This window comes from Arachis ipaensis, chromosome B7 (assembly GCF_059453495.1).
Source record: "Arachis ipaensis isolate K30076 ecotype BB chromosome B7, ASM5945349v1, whole genome shotgun sequence".
NCBI lineage: Eukaryota > Viridiplantae > Streptophyta > Magnoliopsida > Fabales > Fabaceae > Arachis > Arachis ipaensis.
The window spans coordinates 119,624,101-119,643,043 of NC_142442.1; the positions used below are offsets into that span (position 1 = coordinate 119,624,101).

The 18,943-nt window shown below is 35.0% G+C and overlaps 3 protein-coding genes across 3 annotated transcripts; all 3 read right to left on the minus strand.

Moving 5' to 3' along the window:
- Positions 1 to 866: 866 nt before the first annotated feature.
- LOC148553902 (uncharacterized) lies at positions 867 to 1,298 on the minus strand. The gene has a single exon (XM_088494913.1). It carries the CDS (start codon positions 1,296 to 1,298, stop codon positions 867 to 869), a length of 432 nt encoding a protein of 143 aa, XP_088351039.1.
- Positions 1,299 to 1,334: 36 nt separating this feature from the next.
- LOC148553903 (uncharacterized) lies at positions 1,335 to 1,932 on the minus strand. Its single transcript, XM_088493057.1, has 2 exons — positions 1,854 to 1,932; positions 1,335 to 1,690 (listed from the first exon to the last, which is right to left on the minus strand). Exons 1-2 carry the CDS (start codon positions 1,930 to 1,932, stop codon positions 1,335 to 1,337), a joined length of 435 nt encoding a protein of 144 aa, XP_088349183.1.
- Positions 1,933 to 4,603: 2,671 nt separating this feature from the next.
- LOC107609966 (histone H3.3) lies at positions 4,604 to 6,087 on the minus strand. Its single transcript, XM_016312029.3, has 4 exons — positions 5,475 to 6,087; positions 5,289 to 5,365; positions 5,103 to 5,193; positions 4,604 to 5,002 (listed from the first exon to the last, which is right to left on the minus strand). The coding sequence occupies exons 1-4, from the start codon at positions 5,544 to 5,546 to the stop codon at positions 4,832 to 4,834; spliced, it is 411 nt and encodes a 136-aa protein (XP_016167515.1). The 5' UTR covers positions 5,547 to 6,087; the 3' UTR covers positions 4,604 to 4,831.
- Between the last annotated feature and the right edge of the window lie 12,856 nt (positions 6,088 to 18,943).

The window sequence follows — 18,943 nt, forward strand, 5'->3', positions numbered from 1 at the left end:
AATCACAATACGGCCATCAGCCTGAGTTCATGGCAGGTAGGTATTCGTTGGACGGAGGCATCCGTGCCGGACCTCATCGGTTGCTTCTAGAGGGTTCGTATCTATTGACTCCAGTAGGAGTGACGGTGGACGCAGAATTCTTAATAGTCAAAATCCTAACCGTGTTTTCATGGGACTCATTGAAGAAAATGCTAACACACTCGAGCAAGAGACCAATGGGTATCTAGTAGATGACCCGGATGACGAGGACGAGGATGAGGAGGATGAAATAGAGGAGTTCGACGAGGATGAAAAATTCCGTAATGATGGTATTATATTGTGTATTTTGATTTACATGTTTAATTAGTTAATTATTTTGTATTCATAAATGGTATCTCTGTTTGGTTTGACTAAATGATATGTGGTATCTATGTTGGTTTGATTACCTTATGTACTTTATTTAATTGTTTAATTAAATTGTATACATGTCAGGCACGCACTCCGGATGATACAGGCAAAGGTTACAATTTGAGGGTAGATCCGTCACGTTGTAGCGCTAGTCGGTACACTCCATCTGTGTTCAAAAAGGCCGTCAAAAATGCAAGAATTTGTGAAGGATGTAAAGTGGGCAATGAAAAAGTAGTTGTTGTGTAGTAAACTTGTTTATGTATTAATGATCTGGACTATGTTTTGATTACTTTGTATGTCTTGGACAATATGAACGTGTTATAATGTTTCATATATCTTAATATATTGCTACAAATATCATATCATATTAACTCAATTGGACAATTCATGTCATATTATATAATGTTACAGATATCTTATTATACTAGATTGTCATAAGTTATAATGCTACATATATCATATCATATTAGACTGTGAATCTACTGAGCATCTCTGTCGGCATTTGCACCAGCTGACTGATGGCATCTGCTACGATTGTGTCTCTCAGCCCCACATAGCCTACATCGCCTAGGATGACGTAACATTCGCGTGTTCATCTCATTCAAGAAGCGTGTCATCCTGGGGCGACCTTTGGTGACGCGTCTCAGGTACGGATTCAGTATGAATCGAGGTCCGTTGTTAGCAAGCCATGTAGTAGGATTACCCAGTGGCCTAAACCTAGCTCGGCACACTCGCCGAACTTGGTCCATCTTACACACATCATGCACATACACTTGCCAATCCAGTCGTTGGTTGGCACAACATGCAAACACATGTCGACAAGCAATCCGGTCTACCTGGAACTCACCACAATCACATCGTTGGCGACGGAGGTCGACAGCATACTCCAGTCCACTTGGCATCTCGCGCATTTCGAAGACCTCATTCTGCCGGTCGAAGCAACTAACCTAGATGTTTCCTGATGCCAGTTGGTTTGCATGCAACTTTGACGTCACAAGCTCAGAAAAAACATGGCCAGCATTAATCCGTACTTCCGCCTCGGCTCTTTTTCGGGTAAACAACTCGTTAAACCTGTAGAATGTTGCCTTCACAAGGGCAATAATGGGGAGATTCCGTGCACCCTTCAATACTAAATTGATGCATTCCACTAGATTCGTCATCATGTGACCCCACCGGTAGCCACCATCAAGTGCCAACGCATACTGTTCGCGGGGGATTCGGTTTAACCAGTTAGTGTATGCCTCGCTCCGTTCTCGTAAACGCTGGTAACGCACTTCGTACTCCCGCACCGTCCTCAAATATCCTGCACGATAACAAGAAACAAACGAAAGAAAAGAGATCAAAACACTTGTTGAAGGTAACTCTGTTAATAACTTACTTAGATCTACTCTGCGTTACCTATATTGACGACCAGTTTATGCAAGTATGGTGCCTTGAATTTTCTCAGAAAATTCGACTCTATATACCTGATGCAAAACATATGAAAAGCTCTAGGAGGTGACCATGCTCCGTTACTGCGTGCCACAGCTGCATTGATGGATTCATGTCGGTCGGATATTAGTCCCACACCATCCCGAGTGACAACATGTTAGCGCAGGTTACTCAGAAAAAAGTGTCACGCATCAGAAGTCTCTCCCTCCACAATAGTAAACGCAATTGGGACGATATTGTTGTTGTCATCCTGTGAAACTACCACTAGTAGACAACCCTTATACTTACCGTACAAGTGAGTCCCATCCACCTGGACAACTGACTTACAATGCTAAATGCTCTAATGCAGGGGCAATAACTCCAAAAGACTCGATGCAATACCCGAATATCACTCACCAAGCCATCGCCTTGATATGCAGGCATAGTCTCAATATGGACAACAGCTGATGGCTCCTTATGACACATGGCCTCAAACCATATAGGCAACGCTTCGTACGATACTTCTCAACCTCCAAATATTTTTTCTACTGTCTTTTCCTTAGCCAACCATGCTTTCCGATAACTAACGGTGTAGTTGAACTTCGATTGCACTTCTGCTATAACCGATTTTACCTTTAAGGAGGGGTCAGCCTCAACCAACGGCTTTATTGCTTCTGCAATTGTGGTCGAATCCAGCTTCGAATGATCCTGAGAAATAGTGGCTCTGGTACAGGTGTGACTACCATTATACCTCTTTATAACCCAACAGTACTTCCTGCTGATCATGCTAACCCTGATAAGTCAATCACACCCTGACCCATACTGTGTACACTTGGCATAAAATGTCAACGGCTCAGACTCATACACCCGGTAGTCTACCCTTCTTCGTATGGTATACTCTTTTATCGCCTTAATAACAACTTCCCTAAAACTGAATTTCATCCCAACGACAAATTCACCATCTGCGACAATAGAAATTTCTGCTGGGATAGCAGCCATACAAAACGTACTTAATACACAAATATTTTAACACCGAAAATAAAAGTAAATCAATATTTACTGCATCAATTATGATATAAATACAAACTTTACATCATGTTATTATATATCATTCTAAACAAAATAAGAACATCAATGTGTCATTAAATGATGATTAATAAATACTAATTTATATTTAACTAAATCAATAACTAACTAAAAAAATGACTATCTTAAACTTAAATACATAAACAGATACACAAAAACAAATACTAATTGAGTATATTATCGCACTTCACTTAACTGTTTGGTCCATCTATCAAGATAAATTATTACAAAATTCTAATCCTTTTTATAAATACGAAAAATTACGTACATTCACTCATATATTCTGGAAACTCCTAAACATGCATGGCTTCCAAATCCAAAACTCGCATGAATGATGGCTCCTCAAACGGCACTTCGTTTGCGAGTGCATTCGCCACGTCTATCACATCTGGAGCCATAGTTTCGTCACCTTGATCTTCATCTCCGTCTAGACCAACAACTTTGTAGTTACTTTCGAACTCTTCTTCACTGTCACTATTGTAATCTTTCCGTACAACATTTCAGTCGGCCTCAGATTGTTCAAACTCAGCATACAACTCGATGAACGAGACCTAAGCCCGGTTTTCAATATACATTGAAAACATCTCTTGCATGCTCGCTTCGTCCGTTACATATTTGATTTGAAATTGAACGAATCCACCAAACACCAGTATGGGATATCTATATAGAATACAGGATATTTTTCTTACCCTCTCAAAATCAATCTTTTCACATATCACACCTTTGAACTCTTCAAAAGAGATGGTAAAAGAAATAACATTTAACAGATTTTCACAAACAAATTTTACTCTTTCAAATGTTTGTAACAAAATCTGAACAAAATAGTTCTTTTAATATAACTCTGTCACTCATTTCTCTCAATCACTTAAACAAGAACATAAACTTGACTACTAGTTTTTTGGTTTCATACCAAGCAATGAAAAAACTCAAAAAGAAGTTATGTTAATTCCCTTAAATTAGGTTAATTTGATTCAAAAAAATATAAAATAATCAAATCGTACCATGCGATGAGGGTCCGATTTTCACCTGCCTCCAGCTATTTCTTTCCAACTGCCTCCAGCTACTTAAATTTCTCCAGCTACAAATCAGAATTTAAATTTCTCCAGCTACAAATCGGACTACCAATCATCCCATGCGATTTGTTATGCAAAATTTTAAAATCAAAGAACTCACATAGTGCAAGTTTTTCTTTCTCACACTCACAGAAAACTGTCCCCCATATTTGTTTTCTACCCATGAATCCATATTCAGACAGATCACACACAAGCCTTCCATATTCATAAAATTGAGCCTTTTTTTAATACTATTAACTAAAATTTACTAAAAACAATCAAAAATAACTTTTTTCATTAAAAAAGAGTCCAACAAGCACTTAAACTAGTTTAAATATTTTTGTTTCAAATCCATTCAAATTTCATCAATTCCAAGCCAAACACGCTGTTAATTTGATTATCAACGAATAAAGACGATGATTTCGCAACCTGTTGCAGAATGTTCAACAGACTTCCCAAAAAAAAAAGCCCACAATTGCGAAAAACGAGTAGTTATACACAAGTGTCCCAAAAACAAAAGTCCTCCTATTACAATGTTCATACCGCCTAAAAGTAAGAAGCTCGCAGGGTTAAAAAAACAAACCAGCAGATTACTTCAAGATATTGATTGCTTAGACAATTCAACACTGTCACAATCAATAAATAGCTAATTATATAAACACTTCGAATTCAACAAACAAGGGAAGGGAACTTAATTCACAAAACCATAGATCGAAATAGGTAGCTGAGTCTTGAACAAACATTAGAAAACATTCATGTTATATGCCCTATAATAATAATAATAAAATCCTAAACATCACCCCCAAAAGAAATCTGAGCAAACAATTAGAGACATCCGAATTTATATGTCTACCATAAATCCTAACGTCAACACCATGTTGAATTACACAGTAAAACTAAGCACGTTCTCCACGAATGCGCCTAGCGAGCTGAATGTCCTTGGGCATAATGGTGACCCTCTTGGCGTGGATAGCACACAAGTTTGTGTCTTCGAACAATCCAACCAAGTAAGCCTCTGCAGCTTCCTGAAGTGCAAGAACTGCGTGGCTCTGAAATCTCAAATCAGTCTGCACCATACACAAACCATAAATGACATCTTTAATTATATAATCCAAGATCAGAAATTTATTAAACTGGGAAACGTGAAAAATTTTGAGAACAACACACCTTAAAGTCCTGAGCAATTTCACGAACAAGACGCTGGAAGGGTAACTTACGGATCAGAAGCTCGGTACTCTTTTGGTATTTTCGGATCTCACTGAAAAGATAACACGAAGAGAATGTAAAATTGAGGCCAAAACATACAAGAGCTCCAAAACAAAAAACGTTAAAAAGATTTGGGGAAATTGTTACCGGAGAGCAACAGTTCCAGGGCGATAACGATGGGGCTTCTTCACTCCACCGGTTGTGGGAGCGGACTTTCTCGCGGCCTGACAAGAATTACAAAAGACAATGAGAAACCCTAACCCTAAAGAGGTTCCGAATTGCGGCAAAAATTGAACAAATTTTGAGAAACCCTATGTCCGAGAAAGACGTTACCTTGGTAGCGAGCTGCTTCCTTGGGGCCTTGCCACCGGTAGACTTACGAGCGGTCTGCTTCGTACGAGCCATGGATTCCGATCAACGACAAAGGAGGGAAGATACGAAGAGTTTGCAGAGAACGCAAAGAGATTGGAGTCGGAACGACAGAAAGGTTTCGGTCTAGGGGTTTTATAGCATAGCAGAATGGGGTTAGGTCCGTTACGAAAATATGTGGAGTTTTTTTAAAATAAAATTAAACAACGAACACTGATCCGTGTGCTTGCTATTCACTGGTTAATTCTTAATTTGCAGAAGTAAGGACTGCCAGCGTGGACGAGTTGTGTTTCTTTTGTGAGAGCGTTTAAGAACGAGTCGGCTCAAATGACTCGTTCTTCTCTTTGGTTTTTCCCATTTTGGAACTAATATCGACTCGCTTTTTTTTAATTTGCAATCTATTTTAGTTTTTTTTATTTTAAAAAAAAAAAAGAAACGACGTTGGATTTTCTAAGTATACGAGAATCTTTGGGATTTTTTTTTCCGTTTTGGTAAGAAGAATCTTTGGAATTTACTCATATGTGAATGACAAGTTGACAACTGTTTCTTCTTGAACCCATGCTTACTTTTTCTTGTTGAACCCATATTACTAGTGTATGTACTTGTACCATACACAGAAAATATTTAATATTTTATTTATATTTAAAATATTTTTAATAAAAAAATATTTTTTTAATATATTAAATTTTAAATTAAACTCAATTTATATTTTTTTATTTATGTAAATAATAAATAATAGTATATAACGAACTTTTTTTTTTTAATATTGGGCCAAAGGTGGTGTTACCCACCAAAATGATCAAACAGGAAAATTTAACGTCGCTATGGGAACCGTCAAATACTGGAAGGAAAACGTCAACGCCGTTATGTGGAAAACGTCACTGACGTTTTGATCAAAACGTTATCGACGTTTTGTTGTGCATGATCAACACGTGGCAGATTTCTCTCTCTTCCCACACATTGATGAAAACGCCAACTCTCTTCTTCCTTCATTCTTTCTTCCTCAGCCCATAATATCCATAGTCTTCATTCTTTCTTCTTCATTTTGTTTACCCCACATCCCCACAACCAGAAAAAACGGCAGCCCCACATTCCCGCAGCAAGGAAAACGGCAACAGTTAAAGATAGAAAAAGGTTAGCATTTTAAATGTATTGTTAGTAGTTAGTTAGGATTAATTTTATTGTTTTGAAGTGAAAGTAAAAAAAAAACAGTATATAATATTTTTAAAATAATTTTTTGATTACGTAGATGAATAAATTAATTATTAGTTCTTGATTAGGAGTAGTTAAAAATATATTATCTTTGTTATAGTTATAATAATAGTAAATTGTTAGCGTATCGTTAATATATATTATTCGTTGAAGGTTAGTATTTTTTTTTTAACTTTAATTTTGTTTAATTAATTTTTTTAAAAAATAGAATTTTTATTAATTTTAGTTTGATTTTATATAATTTATGTGAGAAAAAGGTTGCTTTAGAATTTTTGTTTAGTTTTGTTTTAATTTTAACTTTTTTGAGAAACAGACGTTTTTAGTAATTTTAGTTATATTTTAAATAATTTATTCGAAAAAAATTTAATAATTTTAGTTTTATTTAAAATAATTGATTTCAAAACAGAATTATTTATTTAATTCGGATATAATTTTTTAGTGATTTAGGTTTTTAGGTTAAAATTTAACTAAAATATATAGCCTTAATTATTATCTAATGAGCCTGGGTTATTTTTTAAATTTTTTTTATATAAAATATTAGGTGTTTCAGTTTTTATTAGTTTAGATTTTTTGTTAATTTATATATGTAGTGCGTGAAGTTTTTAATAATAAAACTGAATATTTATTAATTATATATATATACCATTACGCTTTTTTATTTTATTTAATTATTGAAAAGCAAAATTATTGTTATTAAATTTTAGTATGTTTAGTAATTTTAGACATTTTTGCAATATATATTGAAAAATAATGATGAGATATTTAGATCGGATAATTAGTAATTTTTAGGATATGTATTTAGTAAATAGATTAAGAGTTATTATTATTATTGTTTTCAGTAAAAAAGAAAAAAAAATATAAGTAATTTTTTTTATATTATTTTAATGTAGCGTTAAAGACAAAAATGGGAAAACGTGACATCACACGTGCTGACGAGCATATATCAGAATATCTTCAACATCCTATATATGTAAGTAATTTTTGTGTTTACTGTTATGCTTAATAATTAATAATTCAATTAGTAATTATAAATTATTTGGATTTTTAGTAATTATTAATTATATTTGTTACTAAACCGAGTATTAGTTTGGTAATATTGACTAGTTCTGGTTAATGACGGTTAGTTATTATTTTTGTTATCAGGGTTCACGAAATTTGCACACTAGACACTTACACCAAATAGACTCATATGATGCTAGGGTGGAAGAACAACTCAGAGAGAGCGGATTCTATCATATATCTCAGATTGGAAGGATCATGTCTCACGGTCCAACTATAGACGCACTAGTTGAAAGGTGGCGGCCTGAGACGCACACATTTCATCTTCCACACGGCGAGTGCACGATTACGTTGGAGGACGTAGCCATGATTTTTGGACTCCGAACTCACGGCTTGCCAGTTACTGGATCAACTGACCACAGCACAAGTGGGTTAGAGAATGAGTGCATGACCCAATTTGGTATTGCTCCTGGCCCGAACGACCATAGAGGAAGCGGAGTCAAGCTAGCATGGTTTCGCACCCTAAAGCGGCGCCAACATTTGACTGACGCAGTAAGTAGGGAAATTTATGTAAAATGTCACATAATGTGTCTATTTGGAACAACCTTATTTAGTGACAAGTCTGGAATCAGTGTGCACTGGAAGTATTTGCCGTTGCTTCGTGACTTTTCTCAGATTCACAAATTTAGTTGGGGTTCAGCTTGCCTTGCACACATGTATCGATCCTTATGTCGGGCATCTAGGTATGACTGCAAGGACATTGATGGTCCTATGCCATTGCTCCTTGTATGGGCATGGTTACGAATGCCGTCAATAGGACCACTGCCGATGGATACTAGCTTTCCACTTGCTCGCAGGTAAAATTTAGCTAAGATGTGGATTTAGTGATTTTTTCTGTAGTAACTGATATTACGAATGACTTATGATTTAATTTGATGTGCTGAGTGGTTGATGGTTGAAATGATTTATGAACTGAGGGAACCCTTAAGGGTGGTTAAGTCCAGTTTTAGGGGAGGTTATGTCCAAATTTTTATAAAAATATGAGTTGTTGCAATATGCCAGGTGGAATGATTATCAATCAGCTATCGAGCAGTATAAAAATTGGACAACTGCTGACGTCAGGAGAAGGTTGGACGATCTTTCTCCGGACGGGGTATGTGTTTCATCATTTAGATTTGATGTTATGCTATATTAAATTCATGATTGCTCATTTATAACTTTGAGATTTACTGTGTTTTTACAGTTTGTGTGGGATGCATACAGTCCCAACCGGATTGCGCCACATCTTATTCCATTTGAGATCAACGATGGTGCAGAGCTCTGGAGTGCGACTGTACCTTTAATATGCTTTGAGACTGTGGAGTGGCATCCCACTGATAGAGTCAGAAGACAATTTGGCTTTCAACAAGACCCGCCAGTTGAACCAATGAAACTCGGCGCATCCCATAACATAGTGCTGACGGGACCCAAAAACAAAAACTGGGGTGTAGAACACGAAAAATGGATCTCACAGTGGTTAAACAGTCCTGCATCCGTATTAACCGGTGCACATGGCGACCATTATCAACCTTCTGAGCAGTACATGGACTGGTATGTTCGTAATTTCGGTCATCACCTGCGTCTCTCCGAGCATGCCAATGAAGAACAACAACCACAGCAAGAGCAATCACATCAACAAGAGCAACCAGCTCAGCAACAACACCCACCATGGCAAGATCAACAACCATATTCACAGCCATATACATACCCACCGTATCCGTACCTACCACATCCACAAGCATATGCATACCCACCATGCGCACAACCATGTCCACAACCTTTCACTCAGCCTGTTATATCATATCCACCATACTCACAGGAATATGCACAACCTTTCACTCAGCCTACCATACAGCCATACACACAGGCCTCTACGATGCACGAGGAATACATACCGACCCAGGCACCGCACTATTCGTTGACACAAATACTAGGGACATCGACACATGATGAGGAACAGTATAGGCATATTATTGATTGGGTTCAAGGTCCTGAGTCATCTCAATGGGTAGATAATTTATTCTCTACCCAAGACCCTGTACAGGTGCCGGTGCCTCAAGAGGGTCCTGGTCGATTATCTTTGGATGCAAGTCGTCCACCGCGGTCCTTTTCTGAGTACTCTATGCCGAGAAGCTCTGTTGATTCTGGTAGGAGTGTCCATAGGGGGATTGGATGTCGGCAGACTCCGACACGGATTTCTATGCCCGAAGAGGATGAGGAGGAGACTGACAATGTGGTTGAGGAGACTAGTGCAGGGGAGCATGAAGTCGATCAGCTCGGTTTAGTTCCTGATGCGGTTGATGAGGGCGGTACAAGTGATGAAATGGTTGACGAAGCTGGTGCAGGTAATTTGATTGTTATGCATTGAATGGGATTGATATTTATGTTTATGATACATTATTTAGTGATATAGTAATAATATTGTGTTAAATTATTTTTGGCTGTTGATTTAGGTTTGCTATTCACCCTATTGTTTCTTGATTAGGGTTAGTATTCATATTATTGATACATGAGTATTGACCAGGGCTAATTTTTGTTATCATTCAGGTGCCCTGGATAAGGGATATGACCTTAGGATTGACCCAGCTCGTAAAAGTGCCTCTAGATGGTCTCCGTCAACCATTAAAAAGAGGGTGAAGAAAGGATGTTCCAAAATGGCACGAAGCATGAAGAAAACTTTCTCTAAATGAACCATTGTAGTAATATTTATTATACATATGTAGAGAGACTATTGTTTAATGATAGTGCACAGTAGGGTTTAGATTGTTGTGAACATGGTTGATGAATTGTTGAGATTGAAAGAACCCTAAAGGGTGGTTAAGTCCATTTTTAGAAGAGGTTATGTCCGAATTTTTTTAAAAATGTAAGAGTTTAACTATTGAATTGTGTGAAATGTGACTTGAAAGAACCAAACTTCAACTGAATATCACCTAAACAAGTTAAATGGACAACACTAAAAAAGAGATTAAATCAATTACATGGATACAACTATAAATACGAGCAACTGAGTTAAATGGATACAACTAAATACAAGAGTAAATAACATAAATGGGACAATAAAAAATCAGCCAAGTTGACAACTACTCATTCGGAGCCGAACCACTAGCACTAGCTCCTCCACGATGCGGGCATCTACTTCGGCTGTGACCCTCACCACCACAAAGTCTACAACGCCTAGGACCACGTAAATCACGCATATCCATTTCATTCAAGAAGCGTGTTTTTTTAGGACGACCTTTGGCCACTCGCCTGAGGTGAGGATTTGGTATTAGTCGTGGTCCTTGATACACAGGCCATGTTGTTGGATTTCCTAGTGGTCTGAATCGGGTTCTATACACCTTTCGGATCTCTGCCATTGTATATACCTCATGCACATACTGCTTCCAATCTAGGCGCTGGTTTGCACAACAGGCAAATACATGGCGACAAGGAATTCGATCGACCTGAAACTCACCACAATCACAATGTCTTAGACGCAGATTTACTGCAAACTCTAAACCGCTGGGCATCTCCCGTACTTCAAAAACTTCTTTCTGCCTGTCAAATAAATTAACTTGGATATTTCCTGATGCCGTTTGGTTAGACTGGATTTTCTCAGTTGCATACTCGGAGAATAGATGACCTGCACTTATACGAGCCTCAGCCTCGGCCCTCTTCCTTGTGAACAAGGCATTAAGTCTGTAAAAAGTTGCCTTGACAAGGGCTGTCACAGGAAGATTACGTGCGCCTTTCAAAACTCCGTTAATGCACTCCACTAGGTTAGTGGTCATGTGTCCCCAGCGATGTCCCTCATCATATGCCAAGGCATATTGTGACCGAGGAATATTGTCGAGCCACTGCTTGTAAGCCACACCCCGCTCACAATATCTCTCGTAACGCATGTTGAATTCACGGACTGTTCTAGAATAGCCTGCCATAAGAGAACAACGGAATCCAGATAATACCATCAGTTTCTTGTTAACTTTTCACCGTCGGTCACAAACTGCATAAAATGTAAATAATTTATTTACCTATGTTGACAATCAGCTTCTGCATTCCTGGCGCTTTGAACCTTCTCAAGAAGTTAGAAGCTATGTGCCTGATGCAAAACATGTGAACAGCTCTCGGATATTGCCATGCTCCATCACTACGACCTACAGCTGAGATAATGGACTCGTGTCGATCAGAGATAAGACCAACACCATCTCGATTAACTACATGCGTTCGTAGATGGCTAAGAAAAAAGTGCCAAGCATCGGCGGTCTCACCCTCGACTATGGCAAATGCAAGAGGCACGATATTCCCATTTCCATCTTGTGATACTGCAACCAAGAGAGCCCCTTTATATTTTCCATACAAGTGTGTGCCGTCTACCTGTACCAGCGGCTTGCAGCTTCTGAATGCTTTAATACAAGGATAGAAAGCCCAAAAGACTCGCGTCAAAATCCTGAGATCCTCAACCAACTCATCCCCTCGGTAAGCATATGCAGTTTCGTACTCAACAGCTGCTGATGGTTCTTTTGCAACCATTGCTTCAAACCATGTCGGCAAAGCTTCATAAGAAGCTTCCCACCCACCAAATATTTTCTCAACTGCTTTTTGCTTGGCCAACCATGCTTTGCGATAACTTATTGTATAGTTGAACTTCGACTGCACTTCAGCAATTACAGATTTCACCTTCAGAGATGGGTCGGCTTCAACCAATGATTTTATCGCTTCTGCAATTGTACCAGAGTCCAGTTTGGCATGATCTTGAGAGATGGTAGATCTGATGCACGTGTGACTACCGTTATACCTCCTTATCACCCAACAATACTGTCTTTTTATAAGACTGACTCTGATAAGCCAATCACAACTTGTTCCATAATGTACGCATTTAGCATAAAATGTTGTCGGTTCAGATTCATACACCCTATAATCGACGCCCCTCTGAATGGTATACTCTTTAACTGCTGCAATCACAGCTTCCCTAGAGTTAAATTCCATTCCAACGACAAATTCACCATCTATGACAACAGTAGCAACTGCACGAATGATAAAACAAAATAATAATAATAATAATAATAATAATAATAATTTCTATAACATCCGTTAGATAATAATACTTATAATAATATTTATAATAATTAGTGTTAATTATAATAACAATAACGTACCTATACTAATAATAATTCAAATAATTCTTGTAACGCATAATAATAATAATAATAATAATAATAATAATAATAATAATAATAATAATAATAATAATAACCTCCGTTTCATAAAAAGACTAATAATAATAATAATAATAATAATAATAATAATAATAATAATAATAATAATTTCTATAACATCCGTTAGATAATAATATTAATAATAATATTTATAATAATTAGTGTTAATTATAATAACAATAACGTACCTATACTAATAATAATTCAAATAATTCTTGTAACGCATAATAATAATAATAATAATAATAATAATAATAATAATAATAATAACCTTCGTTTCATAAAAAGACTAATACTAATAATAATAATAATAATAATAATAATAATAATAATAATAATTTCTGTTTCATAAAAAGACTAATAATAATAATAATAATAATAATAATAATAATAATTTCTATAACATCTGTTAGATAATAATACTAATAATAATATTTATAATAATTAGTGTTAATTATAATAACAATAACGTACCTATACTAATAATAATTTAAATAATTCTTGTAACGCATAATAATAATAATAATAATAATAATAATAATAATAATAATAATCACCGTTAATAATAATAATAATAACCTTCCGTTTCATAAAAAGAGTAATGATAATTAGTAATAATAATAATAATAACAACATAACAATACTAATAATAATTCAAATATTCCTAACAACAATAATAATAATAATAATAATAATAATAATAATAATAAATTACCTCTACTGACATATTCAGGAAATTCTGGAACATGCATGGCATCAAGATTCAAAGTATGCATAAATGATGGTTCTCCCGAAGGATGTTGATCCACTAGTGCATTAGCAACATCTGCTACATCTTCCTCAACTGATATATCATCTTCTTCCACATCTTCAGTTGGACCAACAACTTCATAATTACCTTCAAACTCTTCATCACTTTCGGTATTATAACCCATCCAGTCTATATTGGGTTCCGGAAAATCAATATCTTCAATTTCTTCGAACTCAACATATAACTCGATAAGTGAGGCTCGTGCTCTAGTTTGATGGTAGGTCGAAAACATTCCTTGTATACTAGCTTCATCAGCCACGTGCATTACTTGAAATTGAACGAAACCACCAAATACTAACACAGGCTGCCTATATAAAATATTGGTCACTCTCTTCCGGCCTTGTTGACCTACACTCTGACAGAGTACACTCTTAAGTCCTTCATATGTTATTGAAAGAGGAACAATAATAACACATGGATTCTCACACAAAAAACTCACACCCTCATGTGTATCATACAAAACCTGACCATTGAAATATATTTTTAAACTAACATAACTCTCCATTTTATACACTTATTACATTTACCCACAACTTATTTCACTCAACAGATACAGAACAACTTCAATTGCTAAAGAATGAAGAACAGCTTCAGCAGCTAAAGAAGTAAGAACAAATTCAAATACTAAAGAAGAAAGAAGAAAGAGCTCTATGCTCTCTGGAAATTTGAAGGCAAATAATTTTGTATTGTTCACTTTCTACTCTACTCAAGGTGCTTCTCGCATAACACTAGCATACCTTATATAGCTAATTTTAAATTTTTTTATTCATACTTGTACTAAACGTCACCACCGTTTTGACCATTTCCAACGGTAAAATTTGTTTCAACACAAAACGTCACCACCGTTTTGACCATTTTCAACGGTAAAATTTGTTTCAACACAAAACGTCACCACCGTTTTCTATTTTTAAATTAAAAATTTTTTGCCTCCTCCACAAAACGGCAATGCCGTTTTCAGCTATGCTTTTTTTTTAAATTATTTATTTCTAACAAAACGGTAGTGCCGTGTTGGTTTTATTTATTAAAAAAATTTAAATTATGTACAAAACGTCTCCAACGTTTTGTATCTTCTGACAAAAAATTATTTTTCTCCCATAACAATGTTAAACTCACCTAAAGAAAAATATTAAAGAGAAACACACACCTTTTCACAATATTTAAAAAACTCAGCCGTATATAACAAAATAAATTACAAAATAATTGAAAATATATTTATTTTGTTAAAATAAATATATATAAGTTAAAATTAAGAAAATTGACGTTAAAATTTTTTTTATTCAATTTTAATATTGGAAACTAAATTTATAATATTTTTTAGTTAGAAATAAATAAATATTTTTAACATTTTATCTTAAGTTGATATTCCAACAAATTGCTAGTCCATTGTGATCATATCCTAGAAAAAGCCACCAAAACTTTACAGGACTGTGTCCCGATAAAAATTAAAGTAAATTTTACAACACCTTAATCAACATTTCTCTTAAGTTTTTTAGTTCAATCGTTATTCACTTTGGTTTAATTTTTAAGTTTATGTAAAAATTTTACATTATTACCAACTGTAAATTCCGAATAATTAATAAATAATTAATCAATAAATTAATTAGTGATCAAGCAAATTAAAAACTAGAATTTTATAACTTAATGAGATAGAGAAAATTAAAACAAAATTTTGACATTAATTTTAAAAAATTTAGCTTAAAATTAGATCAAACAGACCGAACCGAATCCGTATTGGGCCAAGGCCCAACCCACAAGCCACATCCACTTATCTTCCAACTCCGAGCTCCAATCGCCATACCGTTTGCGGCCACACGGCCAACACATCGAGCTCTATAAAGTCCAGTACTTAATTAGGTAAGGAAGTCATTTTTCAGTTTGATTTCCTCCTTCTCCAATTTCAAAATTCCTATGGTTTGGGATGTCGAGATTTTGTTGATTTTGATGTTTAGGATCAAGTTAACTTAGTGGGTGTGCTGGGTTTTGGCTCAATTCTTCTGTTGGCAAGGTGAGGAATGTTTAATCCTTGTCAAGTTATCTCATTAGTGAATCCTATAGTGATTTTAGTGTTATTTTGTGAAATTAGTTTGGATTGTGTATTTTGAAAACAAATTGGCGGTGTTGGAGACTTGGTATTAGACTTTGGGGAGCCATAGACCCATTTTGTGAGACTTTGAAAACTTGGATGTCGTGAAACGATGACGATTGTGACGTTCCGGATTTTACGAAGAATCGGCCAAGGTATGGTTTAGGTTTCACGTATTTAATATATAATGTTCGATGAAAACTTAGGTTAGATGACCATAGGATAGGTTGGAATGTATGAGTGTGTTTAATGTTTAGTAACCTTGATTAAAAATTGTGATATGAATTTGATGTTTGTTGGATAAATGTTGAGTTGATGATTATTGACTTGATGACATGAATGTATATGTCTAAGATAGGTGGATTATGATTTTGTTGAGGTATTTGAGAGATTGATGCATGATATTGATAAATTGAGATATGGTAAGACATTGTGGTTGATGGTGATTTAGCGAGGATTTGTGAATATGAAATTATTATTGTTGTTTCATTTATATCTCGTGATTGCTTTGGATATGGATTGATTGGTTTTGAGTAGTTGAATGATGTGTTGAATATTGTGGAAAAGGTGAATTGGTTGTGTAATATTGTGTAGAACCTTGGAGTTATGAAAGAGAATCTTGTTTTGGTAAAAATATGAGGTTTGAGGTTTGTGAAAAATTGGTTTTTTAGCCGAACTTCGGCGAGGCATAATTTGGCTTCTGGATTTCAAACTTGTTTCAAATGAAAATTGGTTCCGTGAAGTTTACGCCGTTCGAAGAACGGATGAAAAATGTTTTAAAACGAAAAATTATGCGCGTCAAAAGTTTAGGATTTAAAATGAGCATTCTGTAGGATTCAGACTTAGCAAAATTTTTGGTAAAACGTATGCCCACGCATACGTGTGGCCTTATTATTAAGTTTGGGGTGTTGTTTTTCCCATGTCAGTTTGGGATTCTTCCCATGGTTACTCTTTGATCTTGGGGTGTTGTCTCTTCCCCCATGTCAGTTTGGGACTCCTCCCATGTATGTTATTGAGCTTGGAGTGTTCTCTCCTCCATGTCAATTTGGGAATTCTCCCCATGGTGTATTTTGAGCTTTAGGACATGTCGGACTAGTTACATAACCGACAGTTGATATCAACAACCATAGGACAGGTATACATCATGTGCATATTATTTGTTTTGTTTGCTATGCATTAATTGGGAATGCCTAATTGATTATATTCTGCTAACTGATGTAATTGCTATTTGAATTACTTGTTTTCTACCTGTACTTGCCTTATCTGTTTGTTTGTCTATGCGAATTATCGGAGATAGAGGAGCAGAGGAAAGGTGAAACAGTTTAGTGTTTAGGTTAAGTTTAAGTTAGGTTGAATAACCTTTAGAAGATCACCCCTCTTTATGGTTGCTGTTTAGTTCTTTAAGCTTTAACAACTGAGTGTCGGCGTTCTAGGATTGCCTCTGACATTCCCAAAAGCTTATATCTTATGTGCATGGCACCTTTACCATGCTGAGAACCTCTGGTTCTTATTTCATACTGTGTTGTTGTTTTCAGATGCAAGTCGACAGGCACCTCGCTAGGCGTCTGGAGCTTCTGAGGCGAAGTGGTTTTATTTTGGGTTTCTTTTGATATCTTGATCCATGTATATATAGATTCTCCTCTGATATACTTGTTTATTCTGCTCCTCCTAGAGGATTATGGAGAACTAGGATTTTATCTGTGTATTATATATATATATATATTCTTCGGCCAGCCTTGCCTTCGCAGGCTGAGTTAGGAGTTTGATATCCTGTGCTCTTGACTTTTATAGAGATATTTTAGTGAACTTTAGTTTTCTTCTCACGCAAGTAATTTGTATTTCTGAGCGTTGCGCTTTTTATTTTTGCGATTTTATTTTATCCATTTTTCAAGACACTTCGTATACTATCTCCTTTCCATTATTATTATATATATTTTATTTTAGAGGTTGTAATACCACACCACCTCTATTTTATGGCTTAAACATAAAACTTTGTGTGATAGGGTGTTACACCAACCATAAATTTTTCGTTCAATTTCTAAAAAAATAATGCATGATTGAATATCAATGAAAATTATTTAAAAATTATACTATATAAAAAGAATCGAGTTTAAATTTGTCAATAAAAATTAGACCACAATCTTGCCATAATCAAATCTAAATATTAAATATATTATTCTTTTTCCTTTTCCAAAATGATTAAAAAAATACCATATTTGATATAGACAAATAACAACTACTTTGGATATTTTCTTTAAATGAATTTTATATATAACTAAAAATTAAAATTTAGAATAATATTTATTTATATCTAACTAAAATCCTAAAATTTAAAAAGTATACACTAAAATTGACATAATTTATAATTTAATAGAATAATATATATGATATATAAAAAGACCAACTATCAAAATTTATATTGTTTAGCAAAAAAATAAACCAACATCAAATTTAATATTCCAAAACAAAAAAAAATAAGCCAACTAAATTAAAATTAAAGAGTTTAAAATAGCATATAAATAATAGTCTTGAATAGTACTAACTAGAAATTATATGGAAAATCTATAATAAACCATTTTTATTATGACAAATTTCATCATTCAAAATAATCATTTTTTAGCAGTTTCACACTTTCACTTTTTACATCATCTTCTTCAACTAACTTTTTCATTTTGACATTAAATATTAACGATCGCTCTATTTTATTTTTAAAAATGTGTTCTATACCCGATGTAGTTTTTTTTTTTGAGAATTAAGCCTACGTTTATTTTTAAGAACAAGATAAGATAAAGACTTTTTCACTTAAATAAAATAAACACAACTCAAAATTACTTGATTCTCCTAAAATAATTTTTAAAACGTAAATGTCTTCTTCTTAATATTATATAAATCGCCCTAAGGCTTTGAGAGTTATATAATAGGTTAACCATGACACCTTGAGACGATTTATGCATGAATACTTAAGAAGAATAACTCATAAATCGTGCCAGGGTTCCCAACTATATAAATTGTCTATAAATCGTCCTAAGGTGGGCGGAGTTACACGATTCGAGGCTAAATCACACAAGGCTAGCACGATTTAGGTGTAAAGGCT